General features: G+C 39.5%; 4 protein-coding genes and 2 pseudogenes across 13 annotated transcripts; 2 read left to right on the forward strand and 4 right to left on the reverse strand.

The window, feature by feature from the left end:
- The first annotated feature begins 867 nt into the window (after window positions 1–867).
- On the forward strand, window positions 868–3,521 carry LOC137721175 (cell division cycle 20.5, cofactor of APC complex-like). The gene is made up of 8 exons (XM_068460281.2): window positions 868–1,162; window positions 1,306–1,404; window positions 1,724–1,915; window positions 2,000–2,269; window positions 2,354–2,456; window positions 2,530–2,846; window positions 2,945–3,109; window positions 3,264–3,521. The coding sequence occupies exons 1-8, from the start codon at window positions 1,088–1,090 to the stop codon at window positions 3,399–3,401; spliced, it is 1,359 nt and encodes a 452-aa protein (XP_068316382.2). The 5' UTR covers window positions 868–1,087; the 3' UTR covers window positions 3,402–3,521.
- Window positions 3,522–5,974, reverse strand: LOC137720653 (superoxide dismutase [Fe], chloroplastic). 2 transcript variants are annotated; one of them, XM_068459741.2, is made up of 9 exons: window positions 5,825–5,971; window positions 5,679–5,731; window positions 5,455–5,529; window positions 4,956–5,144; window positions 4,524–4,695; window positions 4,297–4,415; window positions 4,161–4,187; window positions 4,032–4,055; window positions 3,522–3,922 (listed from the first exon to the last, which is right to left on the reverse strand). In XM_068459741.2, the coding sequence occupies exons 1-9, from the start codon at window positions 5,913–5,915 to the stop codon at window positions 3,713–3,715; spliced, it is 960 nt and encodes a 319-aa protein (XP_068315842.2). In that variant the 5' UTR covers window positions 5,916–5,971; the 3' UTR covers window positions 3,522–3,712. The 2 variants fall into 2 exon arrangements, with proteins under 2 accessions (XP_068315842.2, XP_088549399.1); XM_088693273.1 differs by lacking the exon at window positions 4,161–4,187 and having other exon boundaries at window positions 5,825–5,974.
- Window positions 5,975–6,981: 1,007 nt separating this feature from the next.
- Window positions 6,982–8,831, reverse strand: LOC137721177 (metacaspase-1-like; annotated as a pseudogene). The gene is made up of 5 exons (XR_015962022.1): window positions 8,300–8,831; window positions 7,895–8,225; window positions 7,586–7,706; window positions 7,301–7,483; window positions 6,982–7,207 (listed from the first exon to the last, which is right to left on the reverse strand). The product of XR_015962022.1 is annotated as a metacaspase-1-like (transcript).
- Window positions 8,832–9,180: 349 nt separating this feature from the next.
- On the reverse strand, window positions 9,181–11,916 carry LOC137720905 (metacaspase-1-like). The gene is made up of 5 exons (XM_068460026.2): window positions 11,306–11,916; window positions 10,444–10,774; window positions 10,205–10,325; window positions 9,891–10,094; window positions 9,181–9,376 (listed from the first exon to the last, which is right to left on the reverse strand). Exons 1-5 carry the CDS (start codon window positions 11,676–11,678, stop codon window positions 9,317–9,319), a joined length of 1,089 nt encoding a protein of 362 aa, XP_068316127.2. The 5' UTR covers window positions 11,679–11,916; the 3' UTR covers window positions 9,181–9,316.
- Window positions 11,917–14,304: 2,388 nt separating this feature from the next.
- Window positions 14,305–20,538, forward strand: LOC137720722 (uncharacterized). Of its 8 annotated transcripts, none has more exons than XM_068459829.2 (15): window positions 14,305–14,945; window positions 15,366–15,794; window positions 16,034–16,414; window positions 17,082–17,145; window positions 17,443–17,591; window positions 17,935–18,010; window positions 18,087–18,176; window positions 18,259–18,330; window positions 18,465–18,551; window positions 18,626–18,691; window positions 18,870–19,040; window positions 19,116–19,184; window positions 19,292–19,387; window positions 19,485–19,646; window positions 19,717–20,538. In XM_068459829.2, the coding sequence occupies exons 1-15, from the start codon at window positions 14,445–14,447 to the stop codon at window positions 20,379–20,381; spliced, it is 3,078 nt and encodes a 1,025-aa protein (XP_068315930.2). In that variant the 5' UTR covers window positions 14,305–14,444; the 3' UTR covers window positions 20,382–20,538. The 8 variants fall into 8 exon arrangements, with proteins under 8 accessions (XP_068315930.2, XP_068315933.2, XP_068315931.2 ...); XM_068459832.2 differs by having other exon boundaries at window positions 19,759–20,538; XM_068459830.2 differs by having other exon boundaries at window positions 19,491–19,646.
- A 222-nt stretch (window positions 20,539–20,760) lies between these two features.
- Window positions 20,761–24,857, reverse strand: LOC137721550 (casein kinase II subunit beta-1-like; annotated as a pseudogene).
- Between the last annotated feature and the right edge of the window lie 385 nt (window positions 24,858–25,242).

Genomic DNA, 25,242 nt, shown 5'->3' on the forward strand with positions numbered 1-25,242 from the left:
AGAGGTCTTGCATGAGAGTTAAAGCCTTGTTTGGTAGCCAAGGATGACTTGCCTGCTCTACCTAGAGAGACGAACTCCACTTGTTTGTGTGAGGAAAACTCCTGTTAGGCCAGGCAGGCATCCCTGGCTAATTTGACAGGCTCTTCTTTCTCATGCCAGGCCTTCTCTTCTTCCCTGAGCAGAACTGGGGAAATGATGACTTTTTCGTGAAAAAAGGTGGGAGCTTTTTAATTTGGCTAAATTGCACTAATAGTCATTGTAATTTACTCGAATTTTCACTTTCGTTCTTATACTTTGAAAAATGCTATTCGCATATCATTTTTATTTCTCACTCACCTTTGTTAAATTTTTGTCATTGATTTTCTTTACTTTATTTGATTTAACGGCCAAAATTAAGAAAAATGTGTGAAAAGTAAAAGTGGTTGTGTGGATAGCATAAACGTATCCTTTTTCCTAGCATTTTTGTCCTTGTAGTGATGTAGTTTCATTTTGTTTGCACTGCTAATTAGTCTAATTCGTCAAATTTTTTTTTTTTCCAAGTTGGGTTTTTCAAATGAGAAGATATGCACAAAAATGAATGAAAAGTTTAACTTAGTTGAGAAAATGAATTAAATGGTAAACATAACGAAAGTATAAGAACGAAAATGTAAGAAAAACTATACAAACCCTGAAAATTCGAGATCTTTGTGACAATAAGAAATGAGTTCGACTATACATATCATTCAGTGATTCAAATTTTATACAAAATCTAATAACAACAACTCATTAAATACTAATATGCAAAATATAATTATTGATTTTTCGAACCACTCAGCAGTACGTAATAAAAATTGATTTAAACTTTAGAGGCCCCAATTAAACCCAAGTGGGCCCCAATCTTTCTCTGAGTCGTCTTCTCAACAGAAGCAACGGTTGGATTTGCTCCCGTATATAAAACTATTTGGCGGGAGATATCGTTTCTGCGGACAAAGATATTTTCTTTTGCATCTTCTTCCTTCATCATCTTCATCTTCTTCTTTATTGCCAAGTAAAGAAGGAGTTTGTATATTCTTTACATCACCAATTCGCCAGCAACACAAATAAAAAAATGCAGGAACTTCAGTCGGATTGGTGCTCCCCTACTCGCCTCCAAACCAGCCCCATTGCCCAATTCGATTTTCCGGTACGAATCATCCATTACCCTTTGTCTCCATCAAGATTTTACCTTTCTCCGCCGTTCATCCATGCGTTGTTGTTTTTTCGACATTTGGTTTCTGATTTGGTGTTCTCGAATTTTGGGTTTTGTTTATGCATCTGCAAATTCAGGGAGATCGGTTTATACCCAGTAGGAGTTTGATGGATCTTGATCAAGCCCGCAGTTTATTGACCAACAGAACAACGCCGACCCGAAATTCGAATTTCAATGTATGAATCCACATTGCTTTCAATTCTTCAGTTTTAAGTTTCTTTCTTTGTCTTTTTGGGACTTCTGGGTTTTATGGGGGTTTAGTTTTTACTTAAATTTGAAAGTTGCATTTAGCTTCTGAATATCAAGATTTGGGCCTGCTCCAATTCTACCAGTTTTTAGTTTTTTTCTTTGTTTTCTGGTAAATTGTTTGTGGGTTTTGTTGTTCTGTAGTTTTTACTTCTGTTTGAGTGTTGCATCTAACTTCTGATGAATTTCAAGATTTGGGTCTGCTGAGTTTTCTTGTAAACAGTTCTCGAACTTGTTGGGTCTCTGCAGGACGTATACAGACGGAGCTTAGAGGACAAACTGACTTTGGATTCGGATGGGAATCCATTTAGGATGCTGGTTTTTAGGGGAAGTCCCAAATCAAACCGAAAGCCGATCCGTTCTGTTGATCTGATGCGACAGGATGAAGCAAGGGAATTGGACAGTAGTGTTAAAAATGTTCAGCCTCGAAGATTGCCTAAGGTACTAAAAACGAAATGGTTGTCAAACGTTATCAAATGGTCTATATTTCTTGAACTTTGATCTAATTGAGTGCGAATGCTGCAGGGGGAAGCTAGGGTTCTGGATGCAGTAAACATAAAAAATGACTTTTATTCCAGCGTCATGGATTGGGGGAAGAACAGTATTCTTGCAGTTGCTCTGGGGAGCGATTTGTTCCTCTGGAACTCGATGAACCGCGAAGTGCACAAACTGCTGCATGTTGATGATCCAAGTGATTTCCCAACCAGTGTAGCCTGGTCTGAAAATGCTAAAACTTTAGCCGTTGGATATAGGCGTTCCAAGCTCCAACTTTGGGATGCTGAGACTTCCAAGATTGTAAAATCTCTCTCAAACACCCTCTCATGAGTTTCAAGTTTTTCCATTGTTTTCGAGCATTTGGTTCATCTGTTTGACACGCAGGTTAGGAGGTTTGAAAACCACAAGGACAGGATAGCCACTGTTGCGTGGAATGGTCACGTTTTAACTTCCGGCAGCCGCGACACATCCATCATCAACCATGATGGTAGGTCAAAATTATTGTTTCACATTCATCTTATTGCAACAATTCACATATTTTTTGTTAACTGTTTTGGCAGTCAGAGCAGGGAGCATTGTGGCTTCCAGATTGCAGGCGCATAAAGAAGAAGTGTGTGGTTTGAAATGGTCAGAAGGAGGCAATGTACTGGCAAGCGGAGGCAATGATAATCTTCTGTATATCTGGGACTCATCGAAAATGAACTCGAGTCGTTTCTTGTTTCGGTTTAGAGAGCATAGTGCTGCAGTCAAGGCCCTCGCATGGTGTCCATATCAGTCTGAGGTGCTTGCCTCTGGTGGAGGCACAGAAGATGGGTGTATTAAGTTATGGAATACAAAAAAGGGAACCTGCATTAAAACCATTGAAACCAATGCTCAGGCAAGTTATAGAATTCGGTCTCCGTTTTGTGAGCTTTTCGTGTTTTTTTTTCTTTTCGGTCTCTTGTTACCTGCAATGAGTTCACGTTGTTTATCCAGGTCTGTGGACTGGAGTGGAACAGGCACCACAAGGAGATTCTGAGTGCCCATGGCTATAGTCGAAGCGAGCTCATCAAGAATCAGCTGTGCATTTGGAGGTATCCTTCTATGGCGAATGTCGGAAACTTGAATCGCCATACGTCCAGAATCCTCCATGTTTCCCAGGTTTGACAACCCGTAAAGCTTATTCATCCCATACATCTGGGAATATATCTCGATTTTCCTATTTAGCACTTATCGCGTGAGTGCAAATGGTAGTTGACGTGAAATATCTTCAGAAGCATCTAATTTGGTTTCTTTTGATTGATTTTCGGTGCAGAGCCCCGATGGGTTAACTGTGGTATCAGCTGGCGGAGACGAGACACTTCGATTCTGGGAGATCTTCGGACCACCAAGCATCGACAAAATCTCTCCTCTGGATGGCCTCTTATCTCTCAAGACTTCTCCCTTACGATGATGCGGATAAAAGCTGTAGTTAGTTTATGGAGAAAAGAAAATGTACATGAACAGCTCTATAGATTGTAAAAAACCACAGAGAAATATACATGTTCCCTTATGACTTTTGCACTGCCAAAAATTTCCTTGAGAAAAATCAACAACGTGTGGTATTACTTTTTGCTAAATCGTGCCCTACATTCTATCAACTCATTCCTCATGGATACACAAAATTTGGCACATGCCGCCTAAACTCAGATCACCTCTATTACATTCGGAAGGCAACGAGCCTGTAACTGTTCCCGGATTATCTAGACTGCAAATAAACTGAACTCATTCGGTCTCTGAGTCATCGCTCTTGTTGTCCACATATATCTCTGGAACTTCACCGTCTGATGTTTTCTCCGCCTCCTCTCTCTTCTTCCTTTCCTCTTCTTCCTCTCTTTCAGTAGCTCGAGTCTTTGCTATTTCAAGCCTAGAACTGACTGCTTCCCACGATACGAGTTTCTCCATGAAGATTGATAAGTAATCTGCTTGCCGGTTCTGAGGGAAGAATCAAAGATGTGGTTGTTAGATGCATTGGTATAAGACAGAATGCATAGGTCCCAAATCACAAGACGGAAGTTCAAATGTTCAATAAACAGAGACTCACCTGAAAATCGAGGTAGTAAGCATGCTGTTGAAACAAAAGCAATTTAAATCTGTTAGTAATGGCTTTTCCCAAATGAACTGAGCAATATAACTATTTCCATATGGGAAGAAACATGTAAATGTCTAATACCTCCCAAACATCGATAGTAAGGAGCGGCTGCAGAAATCAATATGAAAACTCATTACACACAAGAAAGAAAAGTCTTAATGTGAATGGTAAGATTTCCTAAAGACTATAGAGTAGTACAGTACTCATCTTTACTCACAGAATAATCCCAAATAAGTGGGTTAACGGCATTAGGACTCTTCACCACTACAAGCTTCTTGTCTTCATCAGATGGCTTAGGATTTACTGCATTTCCAACATCAAGTCTATTTGCTTTATCTGGAAAAGGCAATACATATATTAGTTTACGCAAAATTCAGCATGGAGAGGAACATTAATCTTAAAGCAAATAATATGAAGTGTCACGGTGGGAAGACAACTGCTCACATGCAAGCCAAGCCCAGCCAGAACCCAACTGTGTAGTTGCAGCTGACCTTAAATCGTCAATCAATCTCTCAAAAGAACCAAAGTCTCTATTAATTAGTTCCAGAAGTTCCCCGGATGGTTTTCCCCCGCCACCTGGTTTCATGGATTCCCAGAAGAAGTCATGGTTCCAGATCTGCAAACAGGCCAAAAAAGGAGTGAGTAGTTAACAATATGGCATTGATGCACAACAAAACATTATAAACTTGAAATTGCAAAAAACGCATCAGGTGGATTAATCATTATCTACCTTAACATTCAAGTAGTTGTAAATTTACCAATACCGAATATAAGCTTAAAATGTGTAACTTGAGATGCACTTCTCCACACTTCCAGAATATAATCAACTAAAACAATTCAAAATCGTTACAGAAATCCATGTTGCGGACAGCATACCTGCGCTGCTTGATTGAAAGGTGGGAGCATATCCCCCTTGTTGTATGTAGCAAGTATGACATCTTCCAATGACAATTCACCTAGTTCTGTTCCTGCTATCAACTTGTTTAGGTTATCCACATAACCCCTATGGTGCTTCCCCCAGTGATACTCTAACGTCTCCTTGCTCATATGCGGCTCCAATGCATCCTGCTCAAAACCAAACATCAAAACAAAGTGTCAAATTTACACAGCATTGTCATACAAAGCGAACAAGTACCTGAATTTTACGGATCATTTCCAGCTAAACTAGCTAGAATTCTCAATATATAGCTACTCAAAGTACAGTTTCTTATACGAGTACCCGAATTTTACTATCTCAATATGGTTAATAAAGGATGAAAGCTTGTAACTTTATGGAAATGAGTCAAAACCCACTGGTAAAACAGTGATTAGCTACACAAAACCAGCTTGTATTTATATATAAGAAACTTCATATGCAAAGAAAAAGCTTACTTACCAGTGGATATGGAGGAGGCTTCAGCTCAAATTGTGCCCTAATATCGACGGCACCGACTTTCCTTCTGCATTTTCTCTGCTTTGACAGCATCAAATCCCAAATTAAAATTTTATATAAAACGAAATCAAATTTTCAAACATTTTCTTCAAAATTCTCAGAAACCAACGGAAACCCATTTCTGCTTGTACGAAAATAAAATTTAAAAAATTTCGAAACAGGCGAACCTGTTTCTTTGGCCATTGCAAACTGCGAGCCGGTCCCAGACTTCCTCTGAGCCCTGCAAATTTCGATTAACCGTTAAACTTAACGAAAATCCACTTGCACGCAGATGAAGAGACGGAGGGGGGAGGCGGGTAACGAGTGCAATGACCTTGACAGGACGAACCCAGTGCGCACGTTAGCGGACCAGTCGTAGCTTGGGGTGCCGTTGCTGCTGCTGCAACTCCGATTGGTGTAACCATGTCTTAAAGTTGAAAACTTTGGATAAAGCAGCAGCTCAACACTTTTAACAGGGGATGGGACTGAATAGTAAGTGTTTTATTTTGGGAGGGGCTTGAGTAAAATATATCAACTTTGATGGGTCTATCTTATGTGTCATTGTGTGAACATTTTTTTGGTCAATCATTGTGGCAACTTGATGTCGTTAAATTAGGTAAATGGTACTGAAATTGGAATTTGCTTTCCAAACCATTATTTTTTTTTTCCTGATTCCAAACCATTATTGGAGAACAAGATTTGAACTTTGCACATTAAATTAATAATCTAATTTGGCCAATTATTGTGTCAAAATTGAGTGTAGAAACGGAGCATTGAATTACTCTTAATCGATATTGTTCGAACTTAATTATTTATTGTTAAATGTTAGAGTTTTATTAAGAAATATCTCAATTATCACATATTACTAGGTGGTGAGTTTTATTACAAAATATTTTTAGTCTTCTAAATTTCTGAATGTGAGACTTATATATAATACACCCCTTACATGAGATTATTACATAATAGGTTACATGTGGAATCAATCTCACATTGGACATTAACGCGGAAATATGGTGTTACATTAAATTTGGTAACTTAGGCATGACCCGAACCCACATAACTCACAATCAACCCCACTCTAATATCATGTTAAATAATGTCCCATGAAGGCATAGTTGCCCCATTAGGGCATGCACTTCCTACGTTTTTTTTTCTTTTTCCTTTTTTGTGATGGCGACTTGGAGAGTTGGAGTTTTGCAAAATCCTCTTGGTTTGGTGAAACGAGTAAGCAACTCGGTCGAATGTGGTGCCAACTACCTCCAAATGAGAAAAAGGTCTGCAGTCTCACTCACTGCGTGACCATTTGCAGTTGCGGACGATTCAGTTTTGTTGTATTAGTTTAGTTTGAAATGGAACGGAAAACTAAGAGATGTGATGCGAATGCATTTTGCAGGTATACGAGAAGATGGCGAAGAAGGACAATGCAAGGTACCAGAGGCAGTGCAGGCAGTTGATGGAAAGCCGCTCGTGGTACTGCGAAACGGCAGATCATGAGGATAACAGAAAAATGAGGATGATTTCAGCATAATATTGTAATGGAAGTGATAAATATGCGTTACATTTTCCTTGTTATTAAGCCTGTGATTTTGCTGGTGCTTAGGAAATTTGGACTTTCACATTTCCGTATACAGAACAGGAGAACGAAAACAGATGACGAAAATCACAGGGAGAATTTCTTCTTCCGCTTAAGCATTTTACTTGATGTTATCTGCGGTTCCTGCAAAAGAAATGACAAAGGAAAGTTCAATAAACGGAACATTTCTTATGCCTCCGAACTAATTCAGAAGCAATGACGATCATATTTAGTTACCTGTGTCAACCTGCCAGCAAGACTCGGAGAAGACGTTGAGGTATCACGGCCTTCATTCTCCGTGTTGAGAATGGTAGATCTTATCGCCCTCATGATGCTGCCGTATGTGGTTCCATGTCCATGCTCGATGGCTTGGATGAAAGAAAAAGTCATGACACCAGTTGGAGTAGTCGTCGACAGATTCTGTGCAGACAAATGAACAATAACCCCATCTGTTTATTAGTCACATTTTAATACAACAAATAGTTTAAGAAATTAAGATGTTGTCTTAGAATTTTGAAGTACTGAAGCATCAGCAGAGGTCTGATGATCATCACAGCCGCTAAGGCGTATGACCTTCCCGCCATTTGCTCCTTTCCAAACACCCGATGGAGGGCGGTGATCCTCCCATACGTATGTCCCACTTCTGCATCCATAAATTATGCTAAACTCTTGAGTACAACTTGCCAACATTAGATTTTGAGTGGTGATTTGTGCACTCTCATTTTCTCATCCTTTGGATTGAATAAGGGAAGAGCACACGAGGAGAAAACTGGATTGTGAAAATCACAACCGTAGATTTTAGCAACAAAATTTAAAACTCGGCTTAGTTACCTGTCGATCCTGCAAAGGAATGCTAAATCTAGAGCAGTACCGCTATGGCAAGCATCCATAAAGGCGTGAAGCTTAACCCCACGAGGAAGAGGTCTTACAATCATTGCATTGATCTCATCGTCTGAAATCGGTCCCCGACTCTTGAAATCCACGGGACACAAGTTTTCGTCATATCCATCCACCTCATCCCCGGCGTAGTTCCTCTTTCTTTTTCCATGACCGGAATAATGGAACACCGAGGAGTCTCCTGGTTGGCAACCTTGCACAAGCCAATGCAGAGCCCTTATCATGTTTTGTTTGGTAGGATGCTGATTTGGGTCAGTTTCTTCTTCTGCAAGTAACTCTCAGCCTGTTCAGTTTCTAGGAAAATATGTTTAATATCAAATTACCAGGTTGAGAAGTTACCGGTGAGCATGAGAATGGAGGAATCCGGGAAGTGGAACCGATTGACAAGCAAGTACTTCACACATTTTGCATCATTGATCCAGCCCTTACGCTCATGCTTGGAGTCCTTATACAACACAGCGCATATCACAGCTCGTTTGCATCCTCGAGCCAACATAGGTGTCCCTGGTGGTATTTGGCTGTACGGGGGTGGAGGCAGGGTGAGGAGGGGCGGTTGATGAGGCGGGCAGTGGTGGGAATACGAGTACGGGGCTGTATAGGTGGCAACCCGGCATATGGGGCGGTAGACGGGGGCTTCGCCTGGCCGTAGTAGCTGCACCTTTTTGTGGCAGTTCGAGCATTGTACAGGCATCGACATGGTGAGAGAGTCTGGGGGGAAACGGGAAGAGAAGATGTTGTGATCATCAACCGCAAATCATGGGACTTTAAATATTCCAAATCTCCAACTTCTCCTGTTAGTTTGGTTAAGATTCGAACATATCTGTTCTTCTATGTTTTTTAGATGCTTTTTGCTTCTTCGTTTTATGCTACAATACTTTACATCTTGTTCTTCAATTCTTTTCTGTTCGAACATATTTATGTTAAAAACATGTCGCGGGCTTATTCGAAGCTATTTAGATGTCGAATAATTTGAAATGACTAAGCCTTTGACTCTATTTGTGGACATTAAAGACATAGGATTTTGAATCTTGACAGAAAAAAGACTAATTAGGTGTGAATTTTCGTCGGGAGGCTGTTTACGTTGTTTACTTGGTGTAGCTTGTTCTTGTTCCAATGCAAGGAAGTTTCAGATACAGATTTTATCGGTTAGGGTTTATTTGATATCGGATCTACACAGCACGCCTAACAGCCATCGAGCATCATCCAAGAACACGGAAACATAGATCGGTAAACAATAGAATTAAACACAAGCAGATACAAAATTGGGTTTCTCTGAGAAGTGTACACACGAATAGGAGGCCGGGGCACAATTAATGAATGATTTTGAGCAATAATAGGGAAATCCTGCTTCAATAACTACAAGGAGAAAGGCTTCTTATACACATCAAATGGTTCATTGGCGGTTAGCTGTGGTTCCTGCACAAAAGATTGTTCAAAGCAGAGTTAAAGATGCTAACCGAAACCAACTTAGGCCTGGTTTGGTACTGAGGTGATTCTGAAAAAAGCTGGTATAAAAAAAAGTTGGAAGTTGTTTTTGTGTTTGGTAAATATTCAGCTTCAGCTTTTTTTCACAGTTTTTGGTGAAAAAAAGCCAAAAATAAGAAGTTACCAAACTCAGCTTTGAAAAACCAGCTTTTTTTCACATCTGTTTTACATAAAAGTTTACCAAACACTATAATACTACTTTTTTTTTTTTTTCAAAAGCACTTTTACAAAAAAAAGTTTACTAAACACCCTACTGCTTTATTTCACAGCTGCTTATTCTCACATCACAGCAGAAACAGTTTTTTTTTTCAAAACACAGCAATACCAAACCAGACCTTAATTGATTTAAGATCAAGTTTATCAAAAATCTAATTTTATGGGAGCGTTTAATTGCTCACGCATTTTCGCATTTTGAATACGGTCAAAACGAGTGCAAAAATAATACCTGTCGTAACCCGCCAAGACTCCCTCCTTTCAAAAGCATGGAGATAAGAGATGTCACAATACCACCTCCAACATCATTGTCTGTGTTACGGATGGTAGATCGCATTGCATTCAACATGTTACCATATGTATTTCCATGTCCACGCTCGATGGCTTGGATGAAAGCATAAGTCATGGCACCAGTCGAAGTAATCTTTGACAAAGCCTGCACACGTGGCCGCATTAGCTTTGTTTCTTTGAACAGCCCTATGTCAGAAAAGGAGACATTGCTAGTCTAGCATACATAACAGTTTAAGATTTTGTCCAAGACTTTACTGAGGTATCAGCAGAGGTTTGATCATCATCACAGCCACTAAAGGAAATGACCTCTCCACCATTTGTTCCTTTCCAAACACCTGATCTAGGGCGATGATCCTCCCATACGTACTTCCCGTTCCTACATTCAATATCACAATGAATAAATGAAAAAGTACACAGAGCAATGATAAGCACAAAACAGATTGTGGGAGTAACATTATGCACAGATACATAACAAAATATCAAGCTAGAGTTACCTGTCCATCCTACAGAGAAATGGTAAATCTAGCACAGTACCACTGTGGCAAGCATCCACAATTGCATGAAGCCTAGCCCCGGTGGGAAGAGGTTTGACAATTGTTGCATTGATCTCATCATCGACAATCATCCCCTGAGTCTCAAAATCCGTAGGACATAGCGTTTCATCAAATCCATCCACCTCATCCCCGGTGTAGTTCCTCTGTTGTGATCCATGACCAGAATAATGAAACACCAAAGAATCCCCTGCTTGACAACCTTGCACAAGCCAAAACAGCGCCATTCTCATATTTTGCTTGGTTGGGTGCCTATAAGGATCTGCTTCTTCTTCTGCAAGCAATACACACGAACATTAACATAACGACGTTCTAAAGAAACCCGATTGCATTACTAAAGCAAGCTTTTAACTTTTTCCTACCATTTCACAATATGTGGAACAACAGTAACATGGCACAGTCATAATGCAAATGTTCAAAAACTCAGTTCATCAAAACATGATAAAATTTAGATACACCAAAGTAATAATTTTGAATTCTCAATTCTCAATTTGTTATTAACCATACTTAATTGATTACTTAAATGGTAATTGCATAATTATTCACAATGTAGATATCATTAAAATCTACAGAAAAACACCCACTTTGCCAAAAAAAAAAAAAAAAAAAGAAACAAAAAGATCGATGCTTTGCAGCAAATTTAGAACAATTCAACGATTGCGGACCATAAATGTGGAAATTAAGAACGCAAGAACTAGTCTTCGCTGACCCATAAATTAAAGTCTTAATTAAACAGATATTAACCATACAATTCAATCCACACGCAACATCAAGCGTTAAAGAAATGGGAAGAGAAAGAGGTTACCGGTGAGCATGAGAATGGAGGATTCTGGAAAGCTGAACTTGTTGACCAGCAAGTACTTCATACACTTGGCGTCGTTAATGCATCCCTTGAGCTCGTGACGGGACCGCTTGTACGACACGGCACATATCACAGCTCGCTTCCGCCCGTGCACCGACGGAGGAGGCACCGGCGGCGCGTCGTTGTAGGGAGAAGTGGAGGGCGGAGGAGGGTTGTGGTTAGATGAGGAGGAGGAGGAAGAGTAGGGCGGAGGTGGAAGAGTGCGGGAGTCGGCGATGCGGGTGAATGCCTGGCACAGGGGGCAGCGGATCGTCCTAGCGCCGGGCGGCAGCTGCAGCGGCGTGTTGCAGCCGGAGCAGTCTACCAGCAACGGCATGCCGGAACTGAATTGAATTGGATTGGGAGAGATTGTTGTGATCGGAAGGCGATGAGAGAGAAGGGATTGAGGAAGAAGGAAATGGTGGGGAGGGAGAGGGGTTGCAAAAGGAGAAGGCTTTTATTGACTTGGTGAAATGGTGGACTGGTGGAGTGGCTCGTGACTTTGGGAGGAAGGTGACGTGAAATGCGAGGGGAAGAGAGAGAGAGAGGAAGTGGAATTCAATTTGACCAATCACAACGGAGCAACGACCTCCAATGTTAAGTATTTAATTGAGATTTCGAGAGATTTTATTTTTTTTAATAAATTTAGAGGTACATAATCAGAATTTTAAGTGATTATCAGAAATTTAATATGTATTCAATCAAGATTTTAAGATAGTTTATTAAAATTCTTAGAAATTCGGGTGTATTCAATTAGAATTTTAAAGAAGTTTATAACATTTCAGGTGTATTCAATTAGAATTAGAATTTAAAGAATTTGGAAAAGTTGAGGAATTAGAGGGAATTGGAGAGATTTTATCGTGTATTTTAAGCATCCATAAATCTCACATTTCCTCTTGAGATTTCGAGAGAATTAAATCAAAATTTTACATAGAATATCTACTAATCAGTTAAACTTCCTAAAAATCATTGGATTTATAAATTCATTAAAATCTCTCAAATTCCCAATTGAATACACCGTCCTGGTTTTATGCTGAATTATACCCTCAAACATCAAATACACGATAAATTTTTCATTGTGTCAAAAACACGGTTTGATACATTAAGTATCATACACCAGACATAAAAAAACAAATTTGACATAAAAAACAAATTTGAAGTGGTTGCAACGTTCTTCACACATATGATTGATTCAACTAAAAGACATTCTGGTTCCTTATAGTCGTTTATCTTTTCTAGCGTGAGCAGCTATGGAGTTAATCAAGTTAGATAAAATAGTATTTTTCTTTTTATATAAGAGATTTTTTAGTGTTCCGAAAATATGGCTCCATAAAAAAAGTGTAATAATACAATTAAAAACTTGAACAAAAAATTTTCATCAAATTATATTATGACACTTTGTATAGAGAATCGTAATGAATTGGAATATTTCTGAATATTTTATATGTTACTGAAATCAAAGCCAATTTTTCCTTTATTTATGCATTAACAAAATTGTGTAGAATCTTTCATAATTGGGTGATGGGCTACAGGACGTTGCCCAAACTTCCCAGAGCCCAAAACGCCTTCCTTGTTTGCTCTGCATACACGACGAAGACCTACGCTTGAAAGAAAAAAGAAAAAAAAAAAAAGCTTATTGGTTTTTTTGAACAAACTATATAATTGAAATTAAAAGAGGAAGTGAGTTTAATCTCATAATGAACTAGCATAATATGATTCAAATTTGTTTTTGGTGAGCGTGTCGAACCTAAAACCTATCACTTACAAATGAAGAGAAATATTATTAGACACAAGCGTTAATGATTTTTGATACCTTAGTTTCAGTTGTGCTGATTTTGTCCCTTCAATTTAAGGACACTCCCAATTGGTGTCAATTCCTTGACAAATGAGAAGTACTGGCCATATAGGGGACCTTTAAAATAGTAAACTATATAAATATATAATTGAGAAATTAGAGTAAAAAAGAGTTAGAATAAGTTAAAGTCTAAGAGACAGTGGTGAAAAGCACTCTTGAATTATCGCGCTTGTTTGATCTCTCTACTCGCTACCTCAATTTTTCTGACGGTTTTCATTTTCAAAGTGATTAGGTTCAATCTCGACCAGTAGAATGCGATGTTAAGAGAAATGAGAGTGAATAGATGCACAATAACTTAAGGAAAGGAAACGGTCTACTAAATGTTTTTATTATAGACAACAAAAATGACAAAAAGATAAAAAAAAATTTCTCTCCTCATTCGTTGAAATCTTCATGTGAGGTCTCACGAAAATGACAAGAATCACAACTACTAAACTACAGTAACAAAATTGACAAATTCAAACTAGGAGTGTAACATCCCACATCGCTCAGGGGAGTGATTCTTAAATGTATATTCCCATCCTTACCTAGCACGAGGCCTTTTGGGAGCTCACTGGCTTCGGGTTCTTAGGAACTCCGAAGTTAAGCGAGAAGGGGGCTATAACAATCCCATGATGGGTGACCCACTGGGAAGTTGCTCGTGAGTTACCAAAAACAAAACCATGAGGGAATGGTAAACCCAAAACGGACAATATCGTGCTATGGTGGTGGAGCAGGCCCGGGAAGTGATCCGCCCCGGGCCGGGATGTGACAAGAAGGGAAAAAAAGGAACCTCAACAAAATTAGGAGGTGCCCCTAGCACATACTATTTAGGTTCAATTACCGTTCAAAACGAATTTGAATTATATTATTGTTCGTTTATTGTAAGATTTATCTTACTTCGTATCTTTATAATATAAATAATACTATTTGTAAAAATAAAAATAAAAAGATGATGCCGAAATTATATGACGTAAAATGAGAACTTTTTATCTTCCCCCACACCCGCAACAAATCAAAACCTTTTTGACTGATTGATAACTTAGCAGATACTAATTATCGGATTAAGATTCCCTTCCCCCACCACCCCCTAATTTTTCTCCCCTTTTTGCTCTTTTTCTTTCAACGGTCAGGATTGTGTTGATTTCATAAAGTTGGAGAGAGATTAAACAGAGAGCGAGCGGAGGAGAGAGGACTATCAGTCCCACTCTGCCACTTTCTCCCACACCGTGATTATTTTCTTGGGAAAGTGACGGAAGACAACTGAAAATGGTGGTCAAGAAAAGTCAATCAGCAACCCATTTGATCAAGGATTCAAAGGTGGAAGTTTGCAGCCTTGAAGATGGCTTCAAGGGCGCATGGTTCCCCGCCAAAATCATCGACTCGAAGCCCCTGATTCCGGCGACGAAGAAGAAAAGGAAGAGCTTTTCTGACGGCAGCAGTAACTCCTTCTCACCAACCAAGGCTGTGGTCCAGTACGAGACTCTGCTCTCCGACGACGACCCGGACAAGCCCCTGACGGAGTTTGTCGAGATGGGTCAAATCCGGCCGGTGCCTCCGGACGACAATGTCGACAGGCCCTTCGAGCCCGGCGACAAAGTCGACGCCTTTCACCTCGACGCGTGGTGGCCCGGGGTTGTAATCAAGCGCGAGGAGGATGAGTACACGGTGGGGTTCATGTACCCGCCTGATCTGCTTGTGGTGCGGCGGTCCGAATTGCGTTCTCACTGGGATTTGGCGGACGGCGTTTGGGTCCGAGCCAAAAAGGAGGTACTGGTTCTGGGTTTTTGGTAATGCATGTGGGTTTTGTTTTCTGATGCATGATTTTTCAAGGTTTATGGTTGCAAGGGGTTTTTTGTGTGTTTATTTATGATTTTTTTTTTTTTTTTGAAGATTTCTGACATGGGTTTGTACATATTTGGCTCTGCCCTCTGTTGTTTTGCTTTTAAATTCCCCTTTTTTACTTTAAAAAATAAGTTTGTCTCCACCTTGATTGCTTGTTTTGGTCCCCAAGTTTCATCATATCTTGGCTAATGTTGTATTTCTCTACCTTGAATGCTTGTATTGATCTCTTTTGCAATGAATCTGACTTTCTTCTAATTTTGGGAGAGGATAGAAAATTTTCTTTTGCTATATATGGTTGTCAATTGTCATAGACAGAAACTGATATTTTTCACAATTGTTTCATAGATGATGATGGTATCAAATTTCAGCCCTGGGACAGCAGTTGAAATGAATCCGGACGAAGAAAGACTATTTTATGCTTGGTTTCCAGCAATTTATCTTGGTCAACTGGGGATCGACTCTTTCTTGCTTCAATATAAGAAATCAAACGACAGTGATGTTAAAATTGTTGTACGTGGCCATCAGATTCGGCCTCAGCCTCCAAATTCGACCGAAAGAGATTTTAGCTTGTTGGATAAAGTGGATGCATTCCATGACATGGGTTGGTGGGTCGGAGATATTACAAAAGTTCTTAAAGGAAACAAGTATGCGGTCACTTTAAGTTGCACGAGGCAGGAGAAGGAATTCAGCCTTTCAGAATTGAGGACTCACATGGATTGGAATGATGGAGGATGGGCTACTATGAGCCATGGAAGATGGATTACTGAAGTTCGGGTATGTGTATTTTTTCCTCTTGTTTTATAAGTGGAAAGGTGATGGTCATTACTTGTTTCTTATGCGCAAGATGGTAATCATGTTTGAAACATTGTGTGTCTTGGAAATGAGATCATTAATATGTAATTTTATTCAGAAAGATTTAACGATGTCCTTGTACATTCAAGTTGCTATGCTAAAGAGCATTTGATGGATTCAAATTAGTTGTGTGTGACTAAAATTCTGGCGGTTCTTTTCAGGAATTTCACTTTAGAAGGGGGTCTGAAGCACAATCAAAGCATTCATGTCAGAGTTCCAAACGTGATTATGAATTACAATCATGTGAGAGTTTCGGAAACTCTGACGTAGGTACACCACTTCGAAAGAAAACACCTTGTTCTAGGATCTCAGTGAAAATTCAATCGAAGCCCTTGAGTCCTTGCACGGATAAATTACCTTATGGAAAGACCAAAAAGAAATTGAAAATGTCTCTGCAACCTAAAGATGATGCAACAATTTTAAGTCTTTACAAGAAGTTAAAAGGTGGGCATTCAGATGACTCCTTATCTTTGGAGAAACCATTTGCAAGGAGAACGCTGGTTAAAACTCTAAACAAAGAATCCCCAGTTATTAATGTTTTGGTAAGTGAACTCTTTGAAAAATGTTGTTGGTATTTAATTATTTATTCTCCTATAGCTGAATGTTCCTTTGTGGTATACAAATTCATGATTCCAGTCTTCCCTTTCTAACCTCATTAACTTGCTCTATTCTATGCATTTTACTCAAGATGCCCTGTAATCACTGAGAAGTGTGTTGGTTCACTCAGTATTGGTTAAAGTACTTGAGTCGGTGAGTATTATCAAAACTACTTAAAACTATACGGGCAACACTCACCGACTCAAGTAATTCCAAGGGCAGGGTTAACTAGTGCTCATCACCGGGGACATGTCAGTACATAAAACTACTCAGTTTTCATCTCTGCATGATATTTAATAGGAAAACAACAAAAATAGGCCTCTGTTGCCTCTATTGTTTGTATGGCATAATAATGCCTGATGGAAATATTCCAAGATTAAGGTTAGGTTCATATTCTCGGAGGCCTCTGTATTCATTCATTTTGCTTGAGTAAGCAGTCCAAGCGGCTTGCCTTCTTTTAGGTCCATTCAAGGATAATTGGGATCAAATCTTTCATCTTCATTATTTGAAAGTAGAAGTGCTATACAAAGAAAGCCGTGCACTATTTTTCCTCTGATTTTGTTCTTCTAAAACCTACTGGTCCTGATTAAAATGCGTTATTTGCTTTTGCAGAAGATTGCGAAACAGAAGGTTAGAGGACTAGATGATCAAGCATTAACTCATTTCAAAAGAAAAGGTAAACCACGGAAACCTCAAAGTGATATCCCGTGACCTAGAGTAGGACATGATAGGAGGGGCAGACCACTGAAATTGCATGGTAAAAAAATCAATAGCCCTCAGAAACAGACATATACACGATAGGTCCACACAATCAAGCAATAATTTTGAAAGCAAGGGTAAACCATGAATATCTCAAGCTGATATCCGATGGCCTAGAGTAAGACATAAGAAACTTTTAACATTACATGATATTTCTATGCTAATAGGTTCATTGGATAATCCACATAAAATAAATGTGTATAAACTATTGCAGGCAAGAAAAGCAGTGAAATCGAAAAGACCGGTGAAGTAAATGTTGGAGATGAGCATGTAATGGACAACACTGAATCTTCTGGTATCAAGTCAGAGTCTGAAGCAACAGGGGGATCTCATGCTGAAGCATCATGTCTGCTCCGTATGGAGGTATTTATATCTGAAGCCAGTATGCTATGCTTCTTTCATTTGTCTCTACATATCGGAAGTTCGGAACTGTAACCTACATTAAGCTTTTGCGTAAATTCCAATGCACGACCAATATGACAATGTAAGACTTTTCTGTTCAAAACAAAGAGATGTTTCTCTTGTTTGTTGAAAGACATTTATTAGACATAAATATGAAGTGTTGTTTTTTTATCTATAATTAATTCGAAGGTTTCAGCTGTCCAATAATCTCTTGAAAAGTTATGGATTTGGAGGTACCATATTGGGATTTATTTGCTTGTAATTTAGTTTTATTCATCACGATGCTTGTTCTTAACTCATTCAGGGGGTTGGACAGAATGAAGATGGAGTGAGCAGTGCAGTAGAAGGGAATGGAAAACTGACTGCATTGCTTGTTGAAGGTGTGTATATGTCAAACCTACAGCATTCTGTAGATCTGTAATTATTTCAAAATCTAATGTGTGCTAGCATGTGCAGGCGAGGAACATAATGGCGGTGGATCTATGGCTGCGGATTGCTCGAATGATATATTCGAATTGTCTATGATCACAAGGTTGGATTTGAAAGGTATGGGAGGCTAACAACCCCAAAAATCCACTAAGCACAGTGGAATAGAACACTGTAGCCTAAATAATTTCTACTTTGGCAGGTGAGAAGCACGATGGAACTGGAGTTGTTGCTCAATTTGAATCGACTGAGACTCAAGTTGCAAAAGATAAAGGTATGACACATCACAACCTGAAGAACCTTAAGTTCATAAAAACTAATTACAGGAACTAGTGTGTAATTTAATTTGAATGCTTCTTACTTTCCCCTTCCCATCACTGCTCTGCTCTTACTTTGTCAAAATCTCAGGTTCTGAAGATGCAATGGTCAAAGAGGAAGCTGTACATTCTGCAATGGATATCGATAAAGGCATTACAAGTATTACAGTGGGCTCAAGTAAGCTATCAAGAATATTTTGAAGGAATTTCTTTGGCTATAGTTGTTTGAATAACGTCAATGTTGTGTTATAGGTAACCCTGCTGGGATTTCCAAACAACAAAGTGAGGTCAGACAACAGGTTGAAACTGGCGTAACAGGTGACGTTGACAGTCCACATTTGCCTTTTCTGAAAATTCTACAGTAGGGGAAAAACATTGAAACCATGGATGTATTCAAACTATTGCTAGGCCAAGAGAAATGTTAGACTAAACATAATAGGGATGTACTTTTTCCTTGTTTCCCCCCTATGGAAGTACTTGTCTTATTCATTTTCAGGTTCTGAAGAAGCAATGAGAGAGATGGAAACTGTGAATTCGACAATGGATAACTTGACACAAGAAGGTCAGGTGGCTGTGACTGGAGTATTGCCAAAGACATCTGCTCATGATCAACCTTTATCACTGTGCATAAATGAAATGCATTCTGTAAAAACCATAGGTGGTACAAGTAAGATATTGTGATGAAAATTCAGTGGATTCCTTTGCCTGTAGCTCTTTGACTAACATCAAGTTTGTTTCCTAGGTAACCCTGCTGGGACTGCCAGCCAACAAAATGAGGTTAATGGAAGACAAGTTGAAATTAGTGTCACAGGTGAGGTGGAGAAACACGACAGTCCACCTTTGGTTTTTGGAAAAAAATTGAATCCATGGGTTCCTTTTCCCGTAGCAAGTTTGACTAATCTCAAGATTGTGTTCTAGGTAACCTTGATGGGACTCCGAACCAACAAAACGAGGTTAATGGAAGACAAGTTGAAACTGGTGTCACAGATGGGGCCGATGCGGAGCAAAACAACAGTACTTATTTATCCTTTTTCCTTTTGCCCTCATTTGGTAGTACTTATTTTTCCTATCTACTTTTGTCTTGTTTGTATGAAATTTCCATGTTATCAAGATGCAGTGAGACAGGTGGAAACTGTTGATTCTCCAATGGGTTGCTTGACAAAAGAACTTCAGGTGGCTGTGACTGGAATATCCGAAAAGGCATCTGCTCATGATCAACCCTTTTTGTTGTGCACAAGTGAAATGTATTCTGTCAAACCTACAGAGGGCTCAAGTAAGCAAATGTGAAAATTTTCAATAGATTCCTTTGACTAGTTATTTTGATTTTGTCGAGTCTGTTGTAGGTAACCCAGCCGAGACTGATAACCAACAAAATGAGGTTACAGGTACACAAGTTGAAACTGGTGTCACTGTTAACATTGAGCAACAAGACAGTCCAGATTCGCCATTTGTGAAATCTTATCCTGAAATTTGGCAAAAAGTTGAATCTATGGATGCATTTAGAAGATATCCGCAAAAACCACATTTTTATCCTTTAGTTAAGTGTGGAGAGCTTAGTCGTGAATCATTAGCCATTGCAAAGATGCTAACCTTTGCCTCTTTGGTTGAGAAGACCTCCAAGTTGAACATTGAGGTTCCTGACGACTTCTTTGATAGCAGCTTCCAAGAACTAGGTGATTTAGAAACGTTTGGATTTGATGTCAAGGGAGTACGTGACCGTCTGAACTCTTTGCTAGAAATGAAAGTTCAGTTGGGGCAGCTTCAGGACAAGTCAAAGGAAGTTGAAATTCAGATTGCTGAGCAAACTCAAGAAAGAAAGAAACATAATGAAAAAATCAGTGGGGTTGCTAAGCAGATTAAGGACTTGCAGGATCAACTGGTGGTGCTAATGTCAGAGGATGCGGCCAAGGGTACTGAAATTAGCAGGTTGCAATCCGAAGAAAACGCCGTCACTGAAAGCATTCTGAGCACCCGTCGTAACTTTGAGAAACTGAGCGAAGCATGGTGATCCTTATGATAACATTCTTTTCACTGTAATGGTGAAAGTGATACCAAGCTAGTCTGTAGTTTATTTTGTAACAGCTATTAGCCCTACAAATGGTGGCAACAGGTATCTGTACTGCAGTGTCGTCAGCCAGTAATTAAGTTTACCTCTTTCTGGTGTATATTTAGCCTCTAGTTTCCTTTCAGCAAATTTTGGGCAAGAACCCATGATTGATGGAGAGAAACTTGTACAATTTCGATGTCATGCGCAGTCATTGTGTTTTAACTTTTTCACGTGACATCTCGTGATTAGTTTAAGATACTGCTATCTTGGCGTCTAGTTAAACTTAAAACTGATGAAATGAAATTTTACACATAATTGCAAAAGAATCATTGATCTACAACCTAAAACCAAGTAAAACTAGTGAACTGACCCTGTTTCTTTTCCTACAAGGCAACAACAGTGCTTGCTTGGACCCCTTTATATTTTCTTCACCAAGAGAAGCAAGATTCATTATTCGTTGCAGACTTTGAAGCCGTATATTCTCGGAACATAGTTCTGAATCGCCTTCTGCGGCTTAAGATGCCCGTAGGTCAAGAAGAAAAGGTGAGGAAATGTGGTTCCAAAGTATGCTCCATCAATTTCTGAGATTGTTGTCAAGGCAAACATTGAAAAACTGCTCCAGAACAAAACAAAATTGGCGTAATCGAAAATTCTAGTTTACGCCATGTATGGCAGACATCTGAATTTTACAACGGAATATGCACTTAAGAATCGCATGAAATTTAACAGGTGGATATGAGGCACTTAAAAGGCAATGTATACTATTCTTAGATATTCATAGACGTATAGTAGAAGCACTCGTCATGTCATCTACAAAGTCATACATAAGGATACGTTCTTGGTGTCTGGATTGAGGGGGATAAATGTCTTCACACTTGGGACAGTAGATTTGTACAGTGCTTAATCTTGGGATGTCTGACTGACCAACAGGCAAACAACGTTGTTTATTGCAGTTAACTCTTGGACATCTGCCAAAATCATAGTTCCTGTACTTCTCGAACTGAATTGCACAAATTAGCAAGCCTCAAGTCTAATGCCACACTCCGAAACACCAACAGTATTTCGGGGTGTGACACCTAATATTTTGAACGAAAATAAACCAATTAATATGTATTTTGTAAACACCTTACCATTGCAGACAATCCTTTGTTAGTTGCTATGTATCTGGCATGTATTAAACCATAGAGCATCTCCGCCGCGGATTCGATCAGATTGTTCTGTTCCTCATCAGTGAACCCATCTGTTGATCTCATTGGAAATTACATAAGAACTTAATAGCTTCGTACTGTAATGGCAGCTGAAATCTTCATCAAAGTAATTTTGGTTGATGGACTTATCTGATTCTTACCATTGGAAGACTCAACGTCCAAAATTAAATCCAGTGCATAATCATAGAACGTTACATGGTTTCTTAAACCTGAACGGTTGAAATCATCGAGGATGTAATCGTCGTCGACTTCACAAAAGAATTCATTTCCTTTCTGATTGCAGAACCATGATATCCAGGATGCATCTTCATCATCATAGCATCTAACTTCTGAATCTTTGCAACTTGTATCAGCTGATTCCTCTACACAATTGTAGTGGGGAAACATACATTCAAAAGATTAATTATAAACACATCAGAAAGAATGCAACCTGGGGTTTATAGAATTAAATCAAAACCAAATTGTTGAACAAAAATGAGCTAGAGACACTACTACAAAAAGGGGCAGTAGCCTCGGGTTCATGCTCACGGTTCACCAACCGTGGATTTTGATTAGCCACGGCTAATCTTATGTATGCTATTATGGTGTTTTGGAAGAAGTTTTTTTCCTAATTAATTGCCCATTGCGATTTACTCAAATAAAAATTTATTGCCAAACACATGATGAATGGTGAAGAAAGTTGGTTCCACCATAAAATTAAATGGTAATACGAGAGTAATCCAATTACTTATAAGCACATTCAGTGTCCCTTCTTTCTGCAATTAATGTAGAATTGATACCCTAAACATGGTCTCTCACGTGTGACGAATTTGTAAGCTTAGCACGTGGATAACACAAATCGGGCGACGTACGTGTGGCCTTTGAGCTTTACCGTGGGACAACCTGTGACATCCCACATTGCCCAGGGAAGTGATCCTTAAATGTATATTCTCATCCCTACCTAGCGCGAGGCCTTTTGGGAGCTCACTGGCTTCGGGTTCCGTAGGAACTTCGAAGTTAAGCGAGAAGGGGGCTAGAGCAATCCCATGATGGGTGACCCACTGGGAAGTTGCTCGTGAGTTCCCAAAAACAAAACCGTGTGGTTGGGGCCCAAAGCGGACAATATCGTGCTACGGTGGTGGAGCAGGCCCGGGAAGTGGTCCCGCCCAGGCCGGGATGTGACAATTGGTATCAGAGCCTAACCCTGGTCGCGTGTGTGCCGACGAGGACGTCGGGCCCCTAAGGGGGGTGGATTATGACATCCCACATTGCCCAGGGAGTGATCATTAAATGTATATTCCCATCCTTACCTAGTGCGAGACCTTTCCCAAAAACAAAACCATGAGGGCGTGGTCGGGGCCCAAAGCGGACAATATCGTGCTACGGTGATGGAGCAGGCCCGGGAAGTGGTCCCGCCCAGGCCGGGATGTGACACAAACTGCTCTGATACTAAAAAGAAAGTTGAGGTTTCATCATAAAAACAATTGGCAATATAAGAAGTAGGCCAAGTACTTATGAGCATATATATATTTTGTCCATTCTTTCCCTGATGTGAGATTCACTCTCAATAGATGGAAAAAATTACTATAGCTTAAAACCAAATTCAAAAACCTTTATAACATGAATTAGTTGATCTATTCAAACGATACAAATATGAATCGTTAAGCAAATGTTGATCTAGTGTATTATCTTCCACAATTAACGTTGAAAGATGTTATGAGTTTGAATTTTCCAGCCCTAATGATAAAAAACGAAAATGCCATGACATGTAAGCTTTCGTTAACCATTCTATGATGAACATAATATGAATTACTGCAAAACCTAGTACTAGGAAAATAACAAGGAAATTAATTTTGAAAAATGTGTACGTGAATATTGTGGGATTATGCATGCATGCATGAACGTTGAATAATGTGTGTGGAAATGAAACTTACCCTGATCATAGAATGTATCAATATCGTTGGGATTGGCGGCAAGTGACGTAGAAGGAGCCAAAGATTTGTCTCTGAGTCGACTAGGGTTCAAAGCCGGTTCAGAACGTGATCTAATTACACCTCTGTGATTTTTAGGCATAATAATATATACTCAGTCTCTCCCTTGATCTGTCTGGACCTGGAAGCAATGTGCAATTCCGGTTTCTGTATCGACGGCTATTTCAACGTACATTTGGATCTGGAAGTGGCAATCAAAGGGGAAAATAATTTTAATTTTAATTTTTTTATTTTGATGAAATACTTGATTTCTTTTTTGTTCTCGGAAAAAAAAAAGTTTAGAATAATAAAGAAATACTCTTTCAATTTCTAAATAAATAATAAAGAAATTGTCACATCCCGGCCCGGGCCGGACCACTTCCCGGGCCCGCTCCACCACCGTAGCACGATATTATCCGCTTTGGGCTTACCATTCCCTCACGGTTTTGTTTTTGGGAACTCACGAGCAACTTCCCAGTGGGTCACCCATCATGGGATTGCTCTAGCCCCCTTCTCGCTTAACTTCGGAGTTCCTACGGAATCCGAAGTCAGTGAGCTCCCAAAAGGCCTCATGCTAGGTAGGGATGGGAATATACATTTAAGGATCGCTCCCCTGGGCGATGTGGGATGTCACAATCCACCCCCCTTAGGGGCCCGACGTCCTCGTCGGCACATTTCCGGCCAGGGATTGGCTCTGATACCAATTTGTCACATCCCGGCCCGGGCCGGACCACTTCCCGGGCCCGCTCCACCACCGTAGCATGATATTGTCCGCTTTGGGCTTACCATTCCCTCACGGTTTTGTTTTTGGGAACTCACGAGCAACTTCCCAGTGGGTCACCCATCATGGGATTGCTCTAGCCCCCTTCTCGCTTAACTTCGGAGTTCCTACGGAACCCGAAGCCAGTGAGCTCCCAAAAGGCCTCGTGCTAGGTAGGGATGAGAATATACATTTAAGGATCGCTCCCCTGGGCGATGTGGGATGTCACAGAAATACTATTTAATTTCCACATCAAATTTATTTTAAAACTATTTATGCAATGTTGATAAACCCATTAAGGATGGTATTATTTGCCACTAAGTCATTTGATTATAAAATAAATAATTTTTTTATATTATTAAGTAACAATTTTTGTCTTGTATTCGTCAAATTTGAACTCATCTTAAGCTCCTCCAACAAAGTATAGACGGTTTAATATATATATATATATATATGTATGTATATATATATATATATGTATGTATATATGTCAATGATAGGGTTTTTGGTCCTTGCCCATTGATTCTTATCTGCAGCGGAGCTCGAAGACAAAGGTCTTACCAGTTCCAGTTGCAGTGTTACAATCAGAGTCTTTCGTTGAGGCATTTGAACACCCTACACCTGTCATCTTATTAACTTAAATAAGAACTAGCCGTTCAATTTAAAACAAACTAGCCCTTCAATTCTTTGAGGGACTTCTCACAAACCAAGAAACCAATTTAGGTTCCAAAATAGATTCAATGTTAGATCATACCCAATTTAAGATAAGATTAATTTTTTTTTTTTAACAAACGATATCGTCTACATGTGAGAGATGTGTTAAGTCTCACAGTGGGCTAACCATATTAATGGGCTAGACGGGCTGACAAATTTCTTGTATTCAAATTATATGGATTTGTGGTTTA

Source organism: Pyrus communis, chromosome 1 (genome assembly GCF_041283825.1).
Source record: "Pyrus communis isolate YQ-2024b chromosome 1, ASM4128382v1, whole genome shotgun sequence".
NCBI classification, from domain to species: Eukaryota; Viridiplantae; Streptophyta; class Magnoliopsida; order Rosales; family Rosaceae; genus Pyrus; species Pyrus communis.